This window comes from Hypanus sabinus, chromosome 2 (assembly GCF_030144855.1).
Source record: "Hypanus sabinus isolate sHypSab1 chromosome 2, sHypSab1.hap1, whole genome shotgun sequence".
Taxonomy (NCBI): domain Eukaryota; kingdom Metazoa; phylum Chordata; class Chondrichthyes; order Myliobatiformes; family Dasyatidae; genus Hypanus; species Hypanus sabinus.
In genome coordinates, this window is record NC_082707.1 from 12,342,758 (window position 1) to 12,361,402 (window position 18,645).

The 18,645-nt window shown below is 44.4% G+C and overlaps 1 protein-coding gene across 1 annotated transcript in view; it reads right to left on the bottom strand.

The window, feature by feature from the left end:
• The window catches only part of LOC132403006 (extracellular calcium-sensing receptor-like), a 73,621-nt gene that overhangs the window by 21,959 nt on the left and 33,017 nt on the right, over positions 1-18,645 (bottom strand). The window contains exons 4-5 of the mRNA XM_059986209.1: positions 2,970-3,130; positions 1,682-1,900 (exon numbers count right to left, since the gene is read on the bottom strand). Coding sequence (XP_059842192.1) covers positions 1,682-1,900; positions 2,970-3,130 — 380 coding nt within the window. The remainder of the gene's footprint in view (positions 1-1,681; positions 1,901-2,969; positions 3,131-18,645) is intronic.

The window sequence follows — 18,645 nt, forward strand, 5'->3', positions numbered from 1 at the left end:
CTTATTTTTGGAAACTTTCTTGAACAACAGAACAACATTTACCTCTCGTCCAATCTGCCGGTATCTTATTTGTAGCTAACAGTGTTTTAAATGTCTCTGTTAGTGCCCCCGTAAATTCCGCACCAGCCTCCCATCGGGTACAATGGAACACATTATCAGGACCTGGGTATTTACCTGATCTAATTTGCATCCTCCTCTGTACTCTGTGTTCATGACCACACTGCTACTTTCCCACAGGTCATTCTGGATCATTTTGCCGCAGATAGTCAATTAAATATAGACCCCGTTTCTTTTGCCTGCGCACTCAGATGACGATTCCGATCCTCCGGAGGACCAATTTTGGCACTTAACATCGTTTTACTCTTAGTTAATCTGTCGAACATCTTAGGTTTTTCCGTCACCTTGCCAGAAAGAACAAGTTCATGCCTTTCTTTAGTTTTCCTTGTTACTTCTAATGAGTTCTATTTCATTTCTTACCGTGCTCATTCATCTTCTCTCTTCGGATCGGACTTTACCTGCAGTGCACCAACTTTTCATAACCAGTTTCCTCATACGAAGCTCTTTTCAAATTAAGGAAATTGTCCTGTACACAGTGTAAAGCTGTGTACCATCCAGGGCGTTTACTGTACGGGAGTCACAGTTAATATGTAGGAAGTCACCTACTAACAGATATTCAAATTTCTTGCAACAAGTCTCTTTAACAGAAATTTGTTTATCCCATTCTGATTCATCAGATCCAGCAAGATAGCTTCAGCAAACGATCTCACTACTCTGTCCTGCCTAAGCACAGCAGTGACATTTGCCCTGACAAGTAACGCCATCTCTTGCCTTTTAAACCTACCCGCTCCATCAAATCTAATTAAAATGGATACAAGGAACGTAAGGCTGCTAGTCCTGTCCATCCTGTCAACAGCTCTTATGAATGGCTACAATGTGGAATTCCACTAAATGATCCATGTCTATACTTTAACTTCATTTTATACAATACTTGCATTTAAAGTACACAACGCGGCACAGTAGCCCGCCATACGCAACCGTTTGATTTCAAACTTTGCACGGTAAATTCTAGTTCATTTGCACTTTTTCTGTGTTTTCCCTGCTACTGCCACGGTGGCATTTACAATTAAATGAGGTATGGATGAAATTTATCGGAAAATATTTTTTTTTTACTATGTCCTGTTAAATTTGACAATGAAAACCTCTTTAGTGTTCTTAGATCCGGATATGGCCCAATGCCGTGTGAGAGACACTGAAGCAGGTTGACAGTTCACGAACTTTAATGTGAACAGTGTTAAAGGGAAAAATAAGCAATAAACCCCAGCCCAAATAGGGTCGTTAACAAAAAACTCTCAAATGGGAAACGGAGCCGACATTGCGTCTGAAAAAAATCTAAATACTAAACGAATACCGCTGGGCTTCAGAATCAATTGACTCAAAAATCCAATTTCTCAGTGAAGGGCTAAAGCAAACAGGCAGCGGAGCGTTACTGTGCTCTGTCCAAAACTCGACAAGCACTACGACGACAAGTATGGAGTTAAATATTATCACAATTAAATAAACATTAGCTGACTCGTACAAATCCATAATCGCAATTGCCGTTTCTAATGCACTCCCGGATCCGTGGTTGTCACAGGTCCCTTCTCCGTAGGCGCAACCCCAGGGCCGCCACAGAACTGTGTACCCTGGAATTTTCTAATCAGCGAATTATCCAAGATGCCCTTCACTAGGATCAATGTATGTTCTTCTGAGCCATACCCTTCGTAGTCCACAAGGTACTGGACCTTAGCACGCACACGGCGAGATGCCACGAAGTGCCGCACAATATAGACAAAAGAATCATCTAACAAGCTGGGAGGAGGGTTGGTAGTGTGACTGTAGCTCGGGGAGAAGTAGCAACCAGCTTGAAAAGGGAAACATGGAATGTTGGGTGGATATTTATTGATGCTGGCACGCGCAATCTATAGGACACCTTCTTCACAGTCTTTTCCACTACAGACGATCCCACGTAGCCTGGTGCCAATTTCCGCATTCTGTACTATTAGGGGGAGACCTCTTGAAGCTAGCCATACCTTTTCCCCTGGCTTGAATGGCCTTACCCCTCGATGGACCCGATCAGCCTGCCGGGAATCCCGTTACTCGGAGCGAAGCTGAGAAATCCTAGCTCGTCTCTAGGTGCGCTTGTAGCGCTGTATCAGCTGTTCAGTTAGGTCGATCAGGGAAGAACGAGATCTGGAATCCCTTCTGGCATTCAAGCGGAGACATTCTGGTGGTGGACGACTAGAGGATACTGTGGGCGATCTCTGCCCAAACCAGTTGAAGCTCAAAGAAGAGGGGTTGGAAGAGATAACGCAGTGCAGGGTTTTCTCCAGCTCCTGTTTCACTCTTGCACTCTGGCCATTAATTTGGGTGTGGAAACCTGACGTGAAGCTTGTCATGAATCCGACAAGGCAGCAGAAAGTCTTCCAAAGTCAGAAGTGAACTGTGGTCCGCGATAAGACACAATGTTTTGAGGAAGGTCATGGAGTATGAAGACAAGTTGAACCATGAGTGTGACATTCTCACGAACCGATGGGAGCTTGGGGAGCCCAATGAAATGAGCAGCATTGGAAAGTCGATCTACAACGACCAGAATGGTGGGGCTTCCATCTGACCGGGCAGACCAGCGATAAAATCTACTGAGTGGTTGGAACAGGGGCGGTGGGTCACAGGCAGTGGACATAAAGGACCCTCAGGAAGCTGGCGTGATGCTTTGTTCCAAGTGCAGGTAGGGCAGGTACATACAAAGTCGTGGACCTCCTGGGTATAGATGGCCACCAAAATTGTCTATTTATGAACTTCTTAGTCTGCTGAATTCAGGGATATCCAGCCAGACGGAAGGGTAACCCTATTCCAACACTTTGGAAAACACCGCAGCAGGGACAGACATCAGTTTGAGAGGACAGGCATCCGTGCCTGGATCTGGTTCTCACCGAGTGAGGAGGTCTGATACTGGTCAGTGAATCCCGTTAACTCACTCGGACTGGCGAACCAGGAGGGAGGAAGAATGGACTCTGGATCGGAATTGTCCTCAGATCCGTCGAACTGCCGGGAGAGAGCGCCGACATTTATATTTTTGCTGCCGGGACGATACCTGAGGTTGAAAATGAACCAGGTGACGAAGAGAGCCCACAAGGCTTGACGTGAGTTGAGTCTCTTAGCACCCTAAATATAGGTGATGTTCTTTCGATCTCTTCAGACCAAGAATGGATGTTCTGCCTCCCCCAGCCAGTGTCGCCATACCTCTACGGGCTCCTTGTCAGCCAGAAGCTCCCGATTGCCTCAGACGTAATTTCTCTCTTCCGGAGTCAAGCGACGGGAAAGAAAGGAGCTGGTGTGCCGCCGGCTATCCACAGGCGAGAGACTGAGAGGGAACAGCTCCAGTACCTAAATCGGATACATCCAGCTCGACAAAGAATGGCTGAGATGTTTCTGGGTGTTGCAGCACCGAAGCAGTGGTGTAACGTCGTTTTATCTCTGAAAATGCTTGGTCGGCTCGTTCGTCCAATGAAATCCTGCCGAGGTCTTCTTGGTGAGTGCAGTTACTGGAGCCATGACACAGCCGAAATTCCAGATGAAGCCGCGATAAAGTTTTGCAAACCACATGAAGCGCCATTCCTGTTTGACTGCAGAGGATTTGCTCCCATCTGTCACTGTCTGTACTCTAACACATTGCATTTGCACACTTGGTGGGGTAAGTACATAGCCCAAAAATGACACTTGGTCTTCATGGAAGTGGCAATTTTCAGACTTGGCGTACAGGTTAATTTCAAGAAGATGTCCGAGTATTCTCCAGACATGCTGGATATGTTCCTGATGACATCTGGAATAGATCGGGGTCTCATCTAAATAGACAAACACAAACTGGTTCAACATGTCCCTGATCACATCGTAAACGAAGGCCTGGAATACAGCGGGGGCTTTAGGCACACCAAAAGGCATCAACAGGTACTCATATTGGCCATTGAAGTCTTGAAAGCCGTTCTCCAGTCATCCCCTTCTCTTATACGAATCAGATTTGAAAGCATTGGGCAGATTAATTTTAGAAAATATGTTGGTTCATGGGATATGTGCAATCGCAGACGCCAGCAAGGGAAGACGGTAGGGATTCTTCAGAGTGAAGTTGTTCAGGGCCGGTAATCGATGCAAGGAGGAAGCTTCTTGTCTTTCTGGATCACAAAAAAGAAGCCCTCTCCTGCTGCCGAGGTTGACGGACGGATAAACCCCATGCTCAATGCACCCTTCATGTATTCTTCCATGACCACCGTTTCAGGACGAGAAAGGGAAAAGAGCCGGCCCTTGGTAGGAGTACTACCAGATTGGCGGTCTACGGCAGAGTTCTAGGCCGGTGTGGAGGCAGGTTGGTCGGCTTCCTTTTGGAAACCACAAGCAGATTGGTGTATTCAGCCTGAATCCCAGAACGGTCCACATCCTTAGCTGTCACATGTTGGATTCATGGAATGCAGCTGGAGTTGGACCAAGGCCGGTAGACAGGCCTGCCGTCCCTCCTCTAGGGGTACCTTCAGAGAACAATTAATGCGTGGGTTATGTCGGAATAACCAGGGGATACCACGTGCCAGTGACAGTTCTGGGGAATTATCAGAAAGAAAGATAATTCTTCACGATGGTTGTCTTCAAGCACCAGTTGGAAGGATTGGGTGGGAACGTGGATCTTGACGATTCCCAGAGATCGACCGTCCAACGCCTTGACGTTGAAATTTTTTCGTACTTCATGATTTGGAACTCCCCTTCTCTGAGCGAGAGAGATTTCCATAAGATTCCCGGCTGCACCAGAGACAATAAACGCCTTAAGTACATGGTACTGAGATATCCACGATAAGGAAGCTGCGAGTATTACACCATTGGGGGAAACTGACTGAAAGGAGAAGCGACCCGTCAGGATTTCCCTCCCTGCTTACGGGTATTCTCTTTTACTGGACATTCCAGTGACATTCCTCACAGAAGTATCCAGGTCACCACAATAAAAGCAGGAACCTGTTCTCCGGAGCCGCTCTCGTTATTACCAAAACAGGCTCATGCGCCCTACTTGCATAGGCTCCTTCGTGTGGTTGGTGCTGGGTGGTGTGGGAGGGGGATAGAGCGAGGGAAGACAGTGATCTGGTGACGAGGAAGGAGTAGAGGGCGAAGAAAGGAGGTGAACAGACGGCGCTTTGGAAGTTTGAACTAGTCTTTCGCTGCGAAAATCAGTTAACCGGTCGTCAACTCCAATAGCCAAATTAATCAGGTCATCCAGACTATCCTTCCCATTCCAGACAGCGATCTCATTCCGGACCCCTGCATACAGTCCACGCTGGAAGACAGAGATGTGAGATCTCTCATTCCATCCCGCTGAACTGCAAGGGCATGGAATTTCACTGCATAGGCTCTCACCGTTCTTCTGCCTTGGTGCAGGCCTAAATGTTGGTGGGCAGTCTCCTGACCCCGTACTGAAAGCTGAAAAATCCTCATGAACTCTGCCACGATATGTCGGATGAATGGGCAGCGGGGTATCCTCGCTCCCGTAAAGAATTAAACAAGCTGAGCAGAGGACCATCATGCAGATTGACAATTTACTCCAATTTTCGGTCATAATCACCTAAACGACCAGGCTGGTCCAGGAATGTCAGCACGCTTTGGGTAATAAAATTCTTGCAAGTACCGGTGTCAACAGAATATCAGGCTAGTGGTGAAATACTTGTTTCTTGTAGAGTCGTGGGTGACGGCTCCACTTTTGGCGGAGGAGGAGGAGCATTAATGGAAGAGAACGCGAGCGGCAAGCTTAGGGACTACATTTGTGGGGGCTCGGCCGGGATTTGATTCCAATAGAGGCTGTGTGATCGCCCTGTTTAAATTAGTGCTGTTATGGATAAAGCAGAGGTCGAAAATAGGGTGTATTGAAGATCTACCAGCAATCAATGCGTGCTTGTTGAGTGTGGTAGACTTTTGTACTCTGGATGAATTGTTACTTCGACAGTTGAGTACCGGCAAAGTCGTCGGCAAGGTGGAAATCGTAGCGCAAAAGTTCGATTAAACGGCGAGCTCAGACCTGGTCTTGGTGCAAAACAGCACTGAGGTAACGGCGGTGCATCTGCCAGAATTTAGTGGTGACACAGGGGGAGGCGGGACCATGACGTGTTCATACTGTCATTGAGGCGGGAAACGGAGCTCAGCGAGCTGAGTTGGCAGCAGTTAGGGCGCACATTTCAGAGAGCGGGTTCTCTCCTTACTGGGGGATGAGGGAAATGAGTGGACTGATTTGGAAAGTTTGATTAGTTACCGTCCCCCAGTGAAGGATCGGAATTCAGAGTTGACTCTGTCAACAGGGTAAATCCTCGATTGTAGCCCCTTGTTGTGAAGTTTCCCAGGAAGTGGTAGTCAAGGAGGTAGTCGGAGAGCCTCGAACTGCAACGTCTCGGGGTTCAAGGCGGGTGTAGACCCTTCGCAGGATAGGACTGGTAGAAAGACCCACACCCCCCGCCCCCGGGGACGAACTGCGAAGAGGTTTGCGGATGGCCGGGTTCCACGAGAAGAGGAGCGACCGCTGGCGTGTGTTATATCTGTGGGGAAGAGGGGCACCTACGGCGGGAGGTTGTGAGTCAGGAAGCCACTCGGAGGGCCAGCCCCCGGGTATCTAAGCAGGAAAAGGTGTCGGGAAGGTTAGAGGAGATCCAGTTTCTGGGGAAACACTTTCCCAGCAATGCAATAAGGAACCCTCGAATGGAGAAGACCCTATTCCTGACGGATTAGTGTGACCTATCTCCTGCGTGCCAGTACGGTTAGAGGGAATCTATGCCAAAGGCGTACTCGACACCGGGTCGCAGGTCACGTTACTGTACCGTTAGTTCTACAAACAGTATCTGAATCATTTGCCCTTGACCCATTCGGTGCTCTGGGGATTTGGGATATCAGTGGCGGTGATTATCAGTACGACTGTTAGTTGTCGGTGAAACTGGAGTTCTCGGACGCCGATGTGGGAGTGTCTGAAGTTTTTGAGCTGTCACTGCTGGTTAATACACACGGTGTTTTAATTCTGGTGGAGAGCAACACCCATATGCGACGGAGGCTCATCCGAGCCAGCAAGGAGAAGGCAGGTGATTTTTCTTGGTACCCTGTCTTTTCACACAGTGTTCCGATCTGCGTTTGACGAAGTATGTGGCCGCACTGGGTCGGATACGCAATTTAAACGCGGTAGTGTGTGGTGCACCCATTCGAGGCCTGTAGTGATACGTCTGGGGGAAGGAGCGAGATCCAAAGGCATTTCCGCCCCGAACATAAGTTACGGCAGAACTACCCCATTATGATTGATCGAAGTAGCTGGGCCTGTGTTGGGGATGGTGCCGGCCGAGGTGTTGGAGGGGCCGACAGTGATTTTGAAGAGAGTGAGCCACCTGGAATGTCGAAGTGGTCTCTGAAGATCAGGATTGTGGAGAAGAATTGATCGGAATATCGCATGTGCCCATCGGCGTGTCGGAAAAGTCGGTTTCAGAGCAGAGCCTCTCAGCTGGCTGCAGATTGGTTGCTGCCCGCTACTGGCAGGCATCGAAATTTTGCAGTATCACTGTGGGAGATTGTCTTGAACACTTCGACTGTAATCGCAAAACTATGTTTGGCATTAAAAATGTAAATTGCTGCAACTCTGTTACCCTTCTCCTGTGTTGAGGAAAGCGACATGTGCGCTGTGTATTCTTAGCTGTCATGATAACTAAGCCTCTGGCCACGGGATGCTGTAGATCAGGGGAGTTACGCGTGATTATTTATAACACGGTGTCTCAGTTCTCCTGCCGTCTGGCCTCTCCAGTCTGCGCTGCACCTCTGCGTTTGATCAGGCTGGACTGCATGCCTTTTATGCTGCCTGGAGGCTGATTCTTCGATTTCTGGACATTGTCTCCCAACGTCTTGAACTGTTTGTTGTTTGATTGTTTTCCGGGAGACTATGTTTGAGAGACTTTCACATCAATTTTGAATTATGTTACTTGCCATTTTTGAATGTGTCGCTGCTATTTTGGATGTTTTATTCCTTGGTCCCAAATGAACTCTGTCTCTATTTATGGTTTTAATGATAATTATTCTTGATTTGATGTTTCTGATTTGAAAGCTTCCAATGATCCAGGCATTGGATACTCTGTCCCATGTACTTCTTCCGCAGCCACTCATTCATCCATCCTGTAACACCAGTCTATCTGCACTTGCCAAAGGCACAGGGTGTAATCCAAACATACAACTTGGAGACCATTACCTTCAGCCTCAATGTAAATGATTTCTTCCCCTTTTCTGTCTATGTCATCAGCGGTCCCATGCAAGTCCAGTGAAGAGGTTTAAAAAAGTAGAAAATATGTCACCGGAGATCTTCAATAGGAGTATTGCGCAGACGCAACAGAAACATTTCCCCGAGGATCCGGTGAAGATCTTAAAAATCAGTGTCTATTAAAGAGTGGTACAGCCTACATCATGGCAGTAGTCCTTTGCGCAGTAGTCTGAGTCAGGGTAGAAAGCTTTGTCTCAGCAGAGCTTCGACGAGTACAGGCAAAGGCAAGATAAGTAGGTAAGTTCATTTCATATTTTTTTTCCATGATTTAATGTTTTCTGAATTAACTATTGAGAGAATATGGGGATGTCTGCAGAGCCAATGTTCTGTTCCGGGGTCAGCTGTGGGATTCCTGGAAGACTCCCAGCACAGCCATCAACTCTCTCCCTCTCCTAGGTCATACGATGGCCACATCTGTAGCAAGTGCATCGAGATGCAGCTCTTTAGAAACTGTGTTAAGCATCTGGAACTGAAGTTCAATGACCATTGCCTTGACAGGGAGGGTGAAGCTGTGAAGACATGAGCAGCAGTGAGGTAGTCACCCAATAGGAGAAAGGAGACAGATGACTGAGTCACTTTCAGGAGAGGGAAGGTACAATGTCAGATAGTAGCGATCATCACTGTGGCCATCCCATTCAAGAATATCTACTCCCATTTTGAGTCGCACCTTGCGGAGGCAACAACACTTGTGCCCTTTCGCTTAGAAGGGTAGAGTACTGAATTGGATGGCAGAGGTAATAGAGAACTCTATAGTGAATGGGATATAAAGACGATTCTGTGAACGCAATAAGGGAAGGTAGTTTGCTCCAAGTACCTAGGTTGGCAATGATTCTGAACAAATATAACCATTTCCTGAAAAGGAAGGGTGAGCAGTCAGAAGTCCTGCTGCATATTGTTATCAACAACATCAGTCGAGATAGAGATGAGGTCTTCAAAACACTACGGGGAAAATGGACGAAGCCGTGAAGAAGGACCTCAAGTGTAGCAATTTCGAGATTACTGCCTATGCCAGCGCGGCCCTGAGGACCATAATTAGTACATTTTCTGACGCAAGTGTGCCGTGTTCAAAGAGGACGCATTATATTTGATTCCGACGGTGACTGATACTCTTGCGGGCAGATTTACAAGAGCTGTTGTTATTGGTTTAAATTAACATGACAACGGTTGGAAACCTGTATGATAGTGTTGAGTATGAAGCAACAAGTTTACAAGCGGCTGATGGATGTAATTTTACATGAAAGTAAATGTAACGCACTAGTTAAGATGTTTAGTCCTGAGCTGTAGGTATTTGATTTTAGCAGTTCTGTAAAAACAGTCTGTTCAGCTTTCAGTGTGTTTCGGTTTCAGCTGAGATAAAGGGTAGTTGTTCAACTTAGGAATGTAATGTCAGTCAATCAGGATGGTAAAATTAGGAGAAGGTTCCAGAGATCAATGGGGGGAGAGGTTTTGTTGTCAGGGGCTGGGAGAAGACAGGAGGGAAGATGGTGGAGGCTGCCGTCCCACTTTCTGGTGGTGCTCCCTGCAGATGATTGTCTTCGAGGAGAAGGAACTATAATCCCAACGGAGAGCCAATTTGTTCAAGATGTATTTCGAGTGACACTCGGACGGTGGTGTGCGCTTCCACGCCGACTGAGTTACGGGGAAGTTCAAGATTTGAGCTCTACCGTGACTATTTTGTTGTAGGGAAATTAACTATTTTATTGAATACAAAATACAATGGTGGCAAAGTACCAGATGAACTTTTAAAGCTAGTTTTCTTTGCACTGACAAAGACGACAGGTGCAACAGAGTGTGGACTCCGCAGAAAAACTAGTTTAATGACCTACCTCATTAAAATACTACTTAGAATAATCATGCTGAAAATAAGAAACAAAATTAAACCAGAGATCAGTGAAGAACAGTGCAGCTTTGTCGAAGGCAAGGAAACATGAATACAAAATTTATATTCTCAGGAATATTATCAGAAGGTCAATCGAAGTACTACAAGACCTATACTTCTGTATCATTTACTACAGAAAAGCGTTTGACAAATGAAAATGTTAAAGCTATTAATATCGATGGCAAAATAATCTAAGAATAATCAGGAATCTCTAATGGTAATAAAGTTCAGCCATATGGATAGTCAAGGAGATTGGTGAATATCAGCCAATTAAGCGAGGAGTCAGATGGTATTGTGTTCATCACCTGTCCTGTTCCTCCTGTATAGAGAAAACATCATGGGAAACATCCAAGACTTACCTGGAATAAGTACAAGAGGATACAATATCAACAACCTCCGCTTTGCGGATGATACAGTACTGATAGTGAACAGTGAAGTAAGTTTAATGAAAATTGTATCTGCAATCAACACAGAGAGCGAAAGACTTGACCTAAACTTAAACGAAAATAAAACTGAAGTAATGGTAATATCAAAGTAACCTGATATCCCCAACTGTAGAATCGTATTGCGAAATGAAATCCTGAAACAGGTTCACAACGTCAAGTACCTTGGATCATGGGTAACATCTGATTGCAAATGCGAAACAGACATAAAAGCAAGAACTGCAATGGCAAACACAGTATTTACAGAAATAAGAATCATCCTAACGAAAAAGAAAATAGCAATTGACATCCGCCTTAGAACTCTCAGCTGCTACATTTTTCCTATATTGATATATGGCTGCGAGTCCTGGGCCATCACAAATCGAAAAAAGAATCAATGCAGCAGAGGTGTGGTTCCTCAGAAGAATGCTATGCAAATCACATGCGAACAGGATAACCAACGAAGAAGTTCTACAGAGAACGAAAACAAAATGTACATTCCTAAACTGTGGTTAAAAATAAACTGATACGATCTGGCTATTTTCCTTTGAAATATAACATTTATTATTAAAACAACACTGAAAGTATCCTATCTGGATACATCATTGCTAAGTCTGGCAACAGCTCTACCGGAAACAGCAAAAAGCTGTAGAGAGTTGCTTACGCAGCAGACCCAAATATTCGACAATTCACTCCCCGGCTTCTCTTCACATCTCCCTTCCTCGGTAAAACAGCCAAAATAATCAAGAATCATACAAGCCAGACATTCTCCCAGCTTCTTACATTTTCTACTCTCCTCAGCCAACCACCTTGCATCTTCTTTGTTTTCATTATAACTTGCCAGCATGTTCCTCTCTTCCCCAACCCTCCTTTCCTGGCTTCTCCGCATTTCCTTTTCTGTACTGACTAAGGATCTCTGCCGGAAACATCGACTGATTATTCCCCTGTATATTTGCTGCCTGACTTGTTCAATGCCAAAAGAGCTCTCATGGAATAACCAAGAGTGCATTATGTAGCAGCATAGTGGACAAACAGTAACCGGTTGTACCTGGCATTAAGGTACCGGCGGCCAATCAGGCGCTGCTATACCGAGCTTAATATGTTGACAAGCGGAGTTGTACCGCTGAACGATGCAAAACATATCGTGTTTTACTAGGATCTCTGAGATAGACCAAATAACATGACTCTGATGTAACCACAGTATTTGTGTCATTTCAAACACAGAGAGGCAAACAGAAGACTGAGTAGAAAACACTTGTGTTTCACTAGATACAAAATTATTTGAAGAACGTTAAAACAAGTATTTCTCAATGATATGCATAACTAAAATTACTAACCGACCACAATGAAACCGTCGTAGTAAAGGACAACGATAATTGAACGCAAAGTCTTCGTAAGATAATGAGCTCTGGAATTGAGTTCATTAGTAGCTCATTTGGAAGGCAGATTAGTATCTGAACGGTGTAAAGTTAGGTAAGGGAGAAATACAAAGAGATCTAGGAGTCCTTGTTCATCAGTCACTGAAGGTGAATGAGCAAGTGCAGCAGGCGGTGAAGAAGGCTAATGTAATGTTGGCCTTTATTACAAAGGGAATTGAGTACAAGAGCAAGGAAATCCTCTTGCATTTGTACAGGGCCCTAGTGAGACCACACCTGGAGTACTGTGTACAGTTTTGGTCTCCAGGGTTAAGGAAGGCCATCCTGGCTGTAGAGGAAGTGCAGCGTAGATTCACAAGGTTATTTTCTGAGATGTCAGGACTGTCTTACGCAGAGAGGTTAGAGAGACTGGGCTTGTACACGCTGGAATTAAAGAGATTGAGAGGGGATCTGATTGCAACATATAAGATTATTAAGGGATGGACAAGATAGAGGCCGAAAATATGTTCCAGATGCTGGGAGAGTCCAATACCAGAGGGCGTGGTTTGAGAATAAGGGGTAGGTCATTTAGGACAGAGTTAAGGAAAAACTTCTTCTCCCACAGAGTTTTTTATTTTAAATATTTATTTATTACCTTTTAGAAATTACAAAGAATAAATGTAATAGTAAAATAGTAAGAAAGATAATATTAGCCCTCCCCCTCCACTTAACCCACCCCCCCTTAACCCTTATCTAAAGGAAAAAAAAAGAAAGAAGAGAAAGATTGCCTGGATTTCGAAGGATCCCCACATGCTCCATGGAGTTCAAAATAATTTTTGATATTTCTTTTTTACTTTCCCCAATTACTATAATTTTATCTTCAAAGGACCTATGTATTTAATCCTATCTTTTGTAAGTATGGGAGCCAAATTTTCAAAAATACATCATATTCATTTCTTAAATTATACGTAATTTTTTCAAATGGAATACAACTATGTATTTCATTATTCCAACGATCCATAGATAAATATAAATCAGATTTCCAACTAACTGCGATGACTTTTTTGGCTACTGCCAATGCAGTTTTTATAAATTTCTCCCACAGAGTTGTGGGGGTCTGGAATGCACTGCCTCGGAAGGCAGTGGAGGCCAATTCGCTGGGTGCTTTCAAGAAGGAGCTGGATAGGTATCTTATGGATAGGGGAATCAAGGGATATGGGGACAAGGCAGGAACCGGGTATTGATAGTAGATGATCAACCATGATCTCAAAATGACGGTCCAGGCTCGAAGGGCCGAATGGTATACTTCTGCACATATTGTCTATTGTCTATAAAAGATTAATTGGCTCTGGATTGAGCTAAAGGGAACACTTAATGACACAGATGAAGAAATGCTGGTCTATCAGAGGTAAACCTACTGTTAGCACACACTGCTTTTTGGGGTAATGGTTAAATAATGGATGGCATGAAGCAGATCCAATTCACTGCGAGTATTCCGACGAGGATGGTATCTTTGGACAGATCCTTAAGCAGATCAGGTAAATTGAAATCTGTTTGACTTGCAGAGTATTAACAGCATAGGGGCCAGCAAAAGCAAAAGTAGCAACGTAGTCATTGCTCTGCAGCAGGACCTGTGTGATCAGAAGGGACAAGGTAGGATAGCCTTGATTATCACCTTGATGAAAGTGATTGGCAATCGCATAAGCTCCGCCTCAACTATGGGGCGAAACATATATGGCAAAGAGCATGCCTTGTAGAAATTTGGTTTGTCTGTGTCTGATACCCGAACACATATGTTGGTGCCCTTCAGCATACCTTCATCAGATATACTCAATGGTAACCTGCGCCTTTGGCACAAAGTCCAGCCCTGTGGGTCCGAAGGATAGGGACAGGAAGATTCAGTTGACGCAGGAAAGATACGGTATGGTAGGTTGCCTCCCAGGTGCCATGGTCTGGATTTTTCTGATCGCATTCAACATATTGTGAAATGAAATGAAGCACCGCCAGATGTGCTGGTGCATATTGGTACCAAGGACAGAGGTAGGGAAATGGAGCAGGCCCTGAGGTCACACAACAAAGAATTTAGGAATAGAGTGGGGTGGAGGATAAAGACGTAGCTGAGAGATTGGAGCCAGGGGCAACGATTCAGATTCCTGGTTCATTTGGACATATTTTGGGTCAGGCGTGCACTGTACAAAAAGGACGGGTTTTGTTGAAACCGAGAGGTCCAAAGTCCCGGCAGGGAAGTTTGCTAAGGTTGTTGAGAGAGATTAAACTCAGGGTGGGCACCGAACTGAAGAGACGAAGGAAGGGGCTGTTGGTTCACAAATACAGAAAGTTTAGAGACAGTGCGAGAAGGAGGACAGGCAGTTGACACAGAGCATATATTTAGAACAATAGTTTGAGATCTGTCTATTTTACTGCAAGAAGCACGATGAACAAATCGGATGAGCTGCGTGCGTGGATTAGGACATGGAGCTTTGATTTGGCCATTAACAATACTTGCTTGACTCAGGGCCAGGAATGCTTACAGAGAGTACCAGTTAGTGGAAGTTAGAAACAGGAAGGTGTACTTTATAGATCACCCGACAGTAACAGTGACATAGGGGAGCAGATCGGAATCAAATTCTGGAAAGTTTAAATAACAGGGTTGTCGTTGTGTGAGATTTTGATTTCCCAAATATTGTTTGGCCTCTCCCTAGAGCAACGGGATTAGATGGGGTGGATTCAGTTAGCTGAGTTCAAGAATTTTTCCTGACTCAGTATGCAAATAAGAATACATGACGAGAGGCTGTACTTGCTCTGGTATTGGGAAATGAACATGATCAGGTGTCAGCGCATTTTGCAGACAGTGATCAAAATTCTGTTTCCTTTACCACAGCACTTGAGAGGGACAGAAACAGACATGTAAAGAAAGCGTTTAATTGAAGTAAGCCGAAATATAATGCTCTCAGGCGGAACTTGTAAACATTAATTTGAAACACATGTTCTCAGGAAGATGTAGGACAGCATTGCGGCAAACGTGCAGGGGATATTTGCGTGGCGTTCTGCATAGGTACTTTCCAATGAGACACGGAACTGATAGTAGAGTAAACGAACCGTGGTGTAAGAAGGCTGCTCAAAATATGGTCAAGAAGTAAAGAAATGCTTTGGAAAGATTCAAAGCACTATGCAGTGGTAGAGATATGTAAAGTTATAAGGCTCTCAGGCAGGTCTAAGAATGAAGTTAGGAGAGCAAAAAGAGGCCATGAGAAATCCTTAGCGAGCAGGATTCAAGAAAACCCTAAGGCATTCCACAACTATGTGCAGAGCAAATGGATAATACATGAGAGAAGAGGATCTATCAAGTGTGACGGGGAAAGGTTTGTATAGAACAGGAAGAGATAGCAATTATATTTCAAGAATTCAGTGTCACTAGGGAATAGGATCTTGCCGATTGTAGGGATAAGTTACAGCGGATCGAATAGGTTGAGCGTATTGATATTGCAAAGAGGATGTGCTGGATGTTTTAGAAAGGATAAAATTGGATTATTCTCCAGGACTGGTGGAGATGTACAGCAGGCTACATTGGGAGACGAGAGAGGAATATTGCTGACAGCCTGTCAATAATCTTTGCATTATCATTGGTGATGGGAGGAGTTCCGGAGGATTGAAGGGTTGCAGGTGTTGATCCCTTAATCAGAAAAGGAGTAGCGATAGCCTAGGAATTTATATACCCGTGAATCATATTTGAGCAGCAAACACGAGGAAACCTGCAGATGCTGGAAGTTCAAGCAACACACACAAAATGCTGATGGAATACAGCTAGTCAGGCAGCATCTATATGGAGAAGCACTGTCGTCCTTTCGAACTGAGACCCTTCGTTCCACCATTCAATCATGGGATGATCCAATACTTCCAGTCTTCCTCACTCTACTGTTTTCACTCCTGGTTAAACAAGAACTTATCTGTCTCACTGATTTGTCCCTCCACAGCGGCTAGTGGAAAGAAATTCCACAAATTTACCAGTCCCCGACGAAAGAAATTTATTTGCAACTCAGTTCTAATTGGACGTCCTTCAATACTGAAGTCGTGTGCTCTTGTCCTGGAATCTCCTACCATGAGAAATAACTTTCCCATATCGAATCTGCTCAAGCCTTTTAACATTCAGAATGTTTCTGTGTCATCTGCCCTCATTCGTCTGAACTTCGGGGAATACAGCTCAAGAACTGCCAGGCGTTACTCATACGGTAATCCTTTCTTTCCTGGAAGCAGACTCGTGAACCTTTTCTGAACAATGTCAGTATATACATTCTAAAATAAGGAGCCCAATAATGCTCACAATACTCTAAGTGTGGTCCCACGAGTACCTTATAGAGCCACAACATCACATTCCTGTTCTTACATTCTTTACCTCTAGAAATGAATGCCAACATTGATTTTGCCTTGTTTACAACCGGCTCAACCAGGTAAAAACCTTGAGTGAATATTGCACAGGGATTCCCAGGTCCTTTGCTCTTCTTCTTTCTGAATTATCTATCTATCTAAATAATAGTCTGCTCGTTTATTTCTTCCACCAAAGTGCATGATCGTACAGTTTCCAATATTGTCTGTAATTTGCCACTTCTTCGCCCATTCCCGTAAGCTATATAAGTCTCTCTCTCTGTTTCCTCAACACTACTCGCTCCGCCACCTATCTTTGTATCATCGGCAAATTTAGCCACATTTCATTAATCACATAGTCCAAATCATTGAAATACAACATAAAAAATACACTGCGGTCCTAACACCGATCCCCGTGGAACTCCAGCCAAAATAGGATCCCTTTATTGCCACACTCTGTATTCTGCTAACCAGCCAATGTTCCATCCACGCTAATAACTTCCCCGTAATTCTATGGTGTCATATCTTGCTGAGCAGCCTCATGTACGGCACCTTGTCAAAGGCCTTCTGAAAATCTAAGTACACCACATCTAATACATATCCGTTGTCTACCCTGTTTGTCATTTCGTTAAAGAATTGGAGTTGATTTGTCAGGCAGGATCTTCCTTTCAGGAAATCGTGCTGGCTTTGTTCTATCTTGTCAGGTGCCTCCAGGTACGCTATAATCTCATCCCTAACAATCGATTCCAACAATTTCCCAACCACTGATGGCAGTATAACTGGTCTACTGTTTCATTTCTCTTGATTCCCACCCTTCAAAAACAGCTTAGTAACATATGCAATTTTCCAGTCATCAGGTAATGCCAGAATATACCGGTTTTAGAAAGATTACCGGTAATGCCACTGCAATCTCTTCAGCTACTTTATTCAGAGAGCAAAGGGTGCATTCAGTTCCTCTGCCATCTCTACATCTCTCATAATATCACCAGCGTAGTTTTATATTGGTGCTATATCTACCATCAATGCTTTTTACCCTTTGTATACAGCACTTCAAAAAGCTCTTAGTATCTTCTATGATATTAGTCGCCAGTTTCATCTTTTCTTTCCTAATGCCCTACTTAGTTTCCTTCTAATTTTATAAGCTTCCGAGCCCTCTATCTTCCCAATAGCTTTGGCTTCCTTGTATGCCCGCTCTTTGGATTTTACTGTCAGAATTCACTTTCAGACATGGTAGTGTCATTCTTCCCTTAAAAAATAAATAAAAACGTCTTATGTGGAATATATTTGTCTTTTACTTACACCATCTTTTGCGGAAACTCCAGCTATTTCTGCCCTGTTGTCCTTTCAGCGAATGTCCCTTCCATTCAATTTTGGCCAGTTCACATCTCATGCCACAGTCATTTCCTTTATTCCACAGAAATACGGACACATTGGATTTTATTTTTCCCTCTCAAACTTCAGTATGACCTGAAACCTATTGTGATCACTGTCAGTTAAGTGCTGATTCATCCTAAATTTTCTTATCAGCTCTATATGATTGCCTAACATCCAATTCAGCACAGCTGATTCCATAGTTGGTGCAACAACAAGCTGGTCTTAATAGCCATTCCTTAGGCATTCTAAAAATTCTCTGTCATGATGTCCAGTACTGATCTAGTTTTCCCAAGCTAATTTCATTTTAAAATTCTTAACGATTGTCAGGACATTGCCTTTCTGCAAGTCGCTTCTATCTTCTGCTGTAATTTGTAATCCGCATCAGAAGCCCCTTTAAGCCAAATCCCTCCTATTTTGTCTCCCTCTACGAACTCCTGCTCTATAAATGTGTCTCCTTTAAACACTTTACACTCTTCCAACCGGCTAACGTACACGCGCTTGCGCATTCAAGCCACGATAAAACTGCTGAAGAAGTAACCGTCTCCTCTTAAACTCTTCGCGCTGTTCTAACTGGCTGACGCCCACGCCCTTGCGCAGTCCTGCCTCGATCGGCCAAAAAAACTTCTTGAACACATCTAACAACCTCCAGCTAATCCAAAACCTTTGCTCCAGAGAGATGCCAGTCAATTGTAGGGAACTTTAAATCTTCCATAACAACAGTCCTTTTATTTTTGAAACGCTCCAGAATCTGCCTCCCTCTCTGCTTCACGATGTCTGTTTCAGTCTGTTACCGGGCACCCCGGACTGTTATTTTCCCGTTTTGTTTCTGACTCTCCAGACAATCCTTCCGAGACTTCTTCCTTTTCTACAGCCTTGATGCTACCCCTGATTAGAAATGCCGCCCCCTCCGCA